The following is a 6,000-nucleotide window of genomic DNA, read 5'->3' as shown; positions in this document are numbered from 1 at the left end:
TGGAACAGGGGTTTTGTATGCAAGGGTCATTATCTAAAGAGGACAAAATTTCAAAAATATTAACATGATGAATTTATTTGATGATGTATTGGTCATAAAAATACAACATAATGCCGATGCTGCATACTTGCTACACATTAAAAATATATTTAAACATATAAAATGATCCTCAATTAAAACATGTTTTTCAATACCTTGTGTTGCATTGTTATGCATGTAGTGCATGTGCAAGTACATCAATTATCTCTTTTACAACTTGTGCCATCCCTAGAGTCCACTATAGGAAGAATAATGAGAGCCATAGGTAAAGGCACAGTGTAAGTTACTGGAAATAAAAGTGGCTCTTCCCTCGTCTGCGGTCTTGGTCAGTCTGATTGTCAAGATTGCAGGGTACAAGTGAATTTGTTTTATTGCTGCAAAATCATTTTGTTTTGAGTAAATTCAATCCTACTATTACTTTATATACATTGTATGACTTACATATTTCACAGTTGGTTCCAATATAGCAATCAGGACATTGGCAGGTATAGGTGGAGCAATCTGCAGACTCCACACAGGTACCGCCTGATAAGCAGGGCTGGTTATCACAAGCACTGGAACCTGGAGGGACAACAAAATCAATTGGTAAGCGTTGGCCCAGGTCCTTCGACAAAACATGTTCTACTCTCAAATTAATTGATTGATTAAAATGTATTAATCTTAGTTACGATATAAACCACACTGTCAAAATGATAAGGGAAGTAAGATCTTACCCCATATTAATTAAAGTACAGATTTTGTATTTAAGCCAGCTATTCTTCCACCCAGTCAATACATATACTTCCAACTATATGTCCCAGACATGATACTATATGTCTATCAATATAGAGGTTCTGGGTTCATTCATCTCGAAATCCCAACCACTGATTACTCTTTGAAATGCTTACTTCCGTCACATCTCTACTTAACATGTGAAGACAAATCAGTCCACTTCTATTCACAGAATGCACCCCAACACACACCCACACATGCATTCCAAACATGACTTACGTATTGAACAATCTGGTCCACTATAACATGGTGGACATTGGCAGATATAATGTGTGCAGAAGTTGGTACACTGTCCTCCATTCTGACAGGGATTATTAAAACACAAATCAACAGCTGAAATGACAAACAAGATGAAAAGAACTCAAGTTATTAATTTCCATTGCCACAATATATACAGTGTCTTTAATGTGTCTGGAAAGAAAAAAACTACTATTTCAACAACAAAAATAATTTTTGTAAAACCTGTTGTAAAATTTTATATAATTCAAATAGTTTGAATTTAGATATAATTCTTTTTTACTTTTGATTTGAGGGTTTTCTTTTACTTTAAAAAAAATCCATTCTTCTATGCCCTTCACAACTAATCCAAATCATAACCAACCATAATCCAAATCCTAAATATATTTTTAACGCAAACATTATCTTTAAAATGGCATGATTTTTTAAAAGCATTGTTCCATGAGACAAAAAATGTACATATGATGTATTATCATGCCTAATATGGTAGAGAAGGCATCTACAGATGTTGAAACATTAAACCCGATACTTTCCCTGAATAATATTTGCAACAAATAAAGATAACTTACCAATGGTACAATCTGGTCCAAGCCAACATGCTGGGCATGTACAGGTGTAGTCGGGACAATCACTTTGACATAGCCCACCATTCTGACATGGATTACTGCTGCATAAATCTCTCTCTGAAATCAATCAAATCAAAAGCTTTATGAATATCACATTAAGCTCTTATCAAAGATTTAAAGGAACATGACTTGAATTTCTTAGATAAGAAAAAAACACAGGTTGACAGCATAACAGCCAATTTGTAATGCATTAAAAAACATTCATGTGATTAAGGTAGCACTCATTTGGTGTAGTAGATTTCATTTTTGATACTTGTGGATTGCTGACATGTGAAGCTATATAGACAGCCTCTGATTATTACATTTTTAAATATAATTTCCCACTGTGACTTACTCTGTTGACAGTATGTTCCAATGAAGCAGTCACTTGTACATATGCAGGTAACATCATCGCAGTTACCATTGTTGAGACATAAGGCTCCATTCTGACAGAAGTTGAGTTCTGAGTCACACAGATTTACTCCTGTTGAGGACAAAAAACAATAAGTGAACAGTTTAATCTTCACCACATGAAATTAGTATAAACACTGTATTTTATCAAGACACAACTTCAACTATTTGAAATGTGCAAAAAGAAAGTTAAGTTATCTGTGAGATAATGTGTTTTACATTATACCAAGGACACATCCAAAATGAAAATGAAAAATCAATAACAGTAAAATATCAAGCTACAACAAAAACTGTATACCATTCAACTTACTTTGCTCACAGTTTAAGCCTGTCCTACATGTTGGGCAGGAACAAGTGTAGTCATTGCATCCTTGAGTGGTACACGTACCACCATCAAAACATGGGTTAGGATTACATGGGTCACGGTCTGAAATAAATAACAAAATGTATTAACAGATGTATCTAAGGTAATAGAACTGTTTTCTTCATATATTCTTGAAGTAAAATAGAGCCGTTATTCCAGTGTGCGTAAGTGTATGGTTGCCTTCATATACAGCTAAAATTGTTTTGAATGCTGTCCATTTTCCTCCTTAAACTGTAGTTGTGAAACTTTGGTGTGAAAGATCATTATTTGTACAGTATTTGTATATTGTACAAATAATGATGTATACTCAACACAAAACTAAATTTACTACTCATTGAAAAGTATATGTCTTCTAAACAGACGGCTAGCTGAATCCAGTTTACTATTATAATGTTTTGCCCGATCCTTTTCACAAATTAAGCATACTACTAACCGCCAGGTACATATTATATTTTGCACAAAGTCAGATGCAACACTTTAGGTCACACATATATTACTCACAGATTTGGCAAAACATAATATGCATCTTTTCTTTTGTGTGAACTAAGATTAAACATCCCTCCATCTCTGTTCATAAATCCAGCCCATTGATTGGTTGACTTACATGATTGACATCTGGTACCAAAGAAGCATCCAGGGCAGCTGCAGGTGTATTCTGTACATGATCCTGTAGTAGCCACACAGAATCCTCCATTAGCACATGGGCTAGGAGAACATGGGTTTTGTACTGTAGTAATAAATGTAAAAGTTGGAAAAGTAACATTATGACATATCGCAATGATGCATGACCAGTAAATAGTATCACTGACCTGACCATGCAGGAATTCACAGGTTTTGTTTTGTTTAACACAATCTGATCAAATCAGGACAAAAGAGGCAATTTAGAAAATGCAGTTATTATCATCACCAACTACTACTGGCATAGGTCTTACAGTTCTTAAGTTCAGGCCAAATTATATCAAAACAAATTTGAACACCAGAGAAAAATCATGCACATAGGGCGGAAATAACATCCCTTATATCAAGCTTTGGGATCTCCTTTATAGAACCCATGCCATTCCTTTTGTGTGTCAGCTTTATTTGTCTCAATATTTTAGTGCAAACACTGCTAGATCATGGTCCCCTTCAATCCACCTTAATGCTGATTTTTTAAAAGTATTTACTTACTATTTTCACAGGTATCTCAATTTCACTTGCTATTTTTCATCTCTATGGTTAATTGAAACAGCAATTTATACAAACACATGAAAACAAATCAATATACAAACTTACATGTTTCACAGTTGGTGCCAGTATAACATCCTTGGCATTGGCATTCAAACTGATCACAAGATGACTGTGACTGCATGCATGTCCCACCATTCAAACAGGGAAAATTAGCACATGGATCAAGAACTGAAATAGATGTACAATTAACAATTGATTATTTATTAAGCTATAACAGTATTCTTAGAATACAACAACAGGGTAAAATCATTGTTCAATATAATAATCTAGATCAACTTTGATCTTTGACAAGTTCAACAACCACCAATTGGAAACAATAACATACAATTCATTCAAATATCTGTAATTGAAATCTATATATGAGAGTTTTGGATCCTATGACCCTATATGTCATCAACTTGGTAGTTATAGAGGCCGTCAGCCTTTTCCGCGGGATCCGCCATCTTGTGGGTAGCTGTTCTACATGTCATGTGTAAGACATTACGTCCCCGATTACGCAGAAGTCACAGCATGTGACGCACCTCTTCAGTCAAGCGTCAACGCTGTGATCTTAGCAACAAGGCACTCCGTACCCACAAGATGGTGGCGTTGCTGTCACAATGACTACCTCTATTATTGGCTTCTGTAGAAAAAGTGACTCAGATATTAGCCAAACTCTAGTGGCACATTCATTGGGAACCCAATCTTCATGTGAAAATGAGCTTACTTTTATTGGAGAATGCACTGGTGTTGGTACTTACATTGGTCACAGAATTCGCCAGTAAAGCATGGAGGGCAGATACATTCAAACCCATTACAGCTACCTGGGATATTGTTACATATACCTCCATTCCGACAAGGATTCAAACCAGTCTGACAGGGGTTAATCTCTGAAAATAAAAATAAAAAAACAGTGAGAGAACACAGTTTCGAAATTGTAAAACTTGCATTTTTTGTCAGACAATTTAAAAAGTTTAAAATCAAGAAATTTCTTTCCTGTCAAAATTCATACTACTTGCACTTAAAAATGCAAGTTGAATAACAATATACCAAATCTATTAACTCTACTAGGCCTATGTAAGATGGTCAAGTCAATAGAAAGGCCAAAGGTCATCTCTTACCATTTTGACAAGAACTTCCAGTAAAGCATCCAGTACAGGAACATGTGAAGTCAGTGCAGGATCCAGCAACATTTGTACAAATACCACCATTGTTACAAGGTTGGGTGACACAGACATCAGTAGCTGAAAAGGACAAAGGTTATTGATGTCAAAATATTAGATACATAATATTCGTAAAAAAATCACTGACATACAAACTTCATGAGCAGTGCAATGTTTTTACACTCTGTTCAACTATTCAGCAAGAAAAGACTAATATTTTCTACAGCACAATATACTTACATATTTGACAGCGATCACCAGCGAAGCAGCCAGTGCATATACACCTGAAATCAGTACAAGAATCTGTACCTCTGTAACAGAAAGCACCATTCTGACATGGATTGGTACTACATGGGTCAATTTCTGTCAGAAGGAAAAACAATTAAACAACAGCATTAGAACAACTTATACAAGAACACATTTTACATGTTAAGGATTTATATGTGTGCATGTTTGGGGCGTGTGTGTGCATTTGTTTCACTCATTCAGTGCGGACCCAAATCAACCATGAACGTCCATGGTCGTAAGGAGTGGCAGAGGGTGCCACACTCCGTAATAATGCTTATGAGGTATTATAGTGCCCCCAAGTAGGTGTAATACCAGGTCTACGGTTTGGCAGTTAAATATCATATCTTACTACAAAAGTCCACGCTTTCAATAGTGAAATGTCAGAGTGCAGAGGTCCATGGTTAAGCTGTTAACATAGGATCGATGTGTGCCGGTGAAATCGTGTAAGGGGTGTGTGTGTGTGTGTTGATACATTTAATTTCACATACCTGACAAGCAGTTGTCACCCTCAAAACATCCAGTGCATGAACAGGTATACTCAGTACAGCTGCCTGGTACTCTGCTGCATACACCTCCATTATTACATGGGCTAGAAGCACATGGATTACTCACTGAAACCAACAAAACAATCAATCAGAACAGTTAAGCATTGCGCAGAAAGTTGGAGACTGCATTAAATAATATGAAATATTTTTTGATAGTTTTTGATTATTGATAAATCAGGTAAGATACATACCTATCTCACAGTTATTGCCACTGTAGCATTCTGGACATTGACATGTGTACGATCTGCAATCAGTTGCTTGATTACATGTACCTCCATTGAGACATGGATCCTGAGAACAAGCATCCAACTCTGTATATTTGAAAATAAAACATGAAAATATGGTCTCTAGCTGTTTACAAGAAAACAAGA

General features: G+C 35.8%; 1 protein-coding gene across 1 annotated transcript in view; it reads right to left on the bottom strand.

The window, feature by feature from the left end:
• The window catches only part of LOC140151676 (uncharacterized), a 96,924-nt gene that overhangs the window by 39,743 nt on the left and 51,181 nt on the right, over positions 1–6,000 (bottom strand). The window contains 13 exon segments of the mRNA XM_072174015.1: positions 1–33; positions 481–600; positions 1,030–1,143; positions 1,617–1,730; positions 2,008–2,136; positions 2,374–2,490; positions 3,032–3,154; positions 3,700–3,822; positions 4,395–4,523; positions 4,755–4,877; positions 5,037–5,159; positions 5,573–5,695; positions 5,821–5,940. The exon segment at positions 1–33 is cut by the window's left edge and continues 207 nt beyond it. Coding sequence (XP_072030116.1) covers positions 1–33; positions 481–600; positions 1,030–1,143; positions 1,617–1,730; positions 2,008–2,136; positions 2,374–2,490; positions 3,032–3,154; positions 3,700–3,822; positions 4,395–4,523; positions 4,755–4,877; positions 5,037–5,159; positions 5,573–5,695; positions 5,821–5,940 — 1,491 coding nt within the window.

The sequence above is a fragment of the Amphiura filiformis genome, chromosome 1, assembly GCF_039555335.1.
Source record: "Amphiura filiformis chromosome 1, Afil_fr2py, whole genome shotgun sequence".
NCBI lineage: Eukaryota > Metazoa > Echinodermata > Ophiuroidea > Amphilepidida > Amphiuridae > Amphiura > Amphiura filiformis.
The sequence above is the reverse complement of the archived record's forward strand: the minus strand, read 5'-3'. Positions and strand labels throughout refer to the sequence as shown.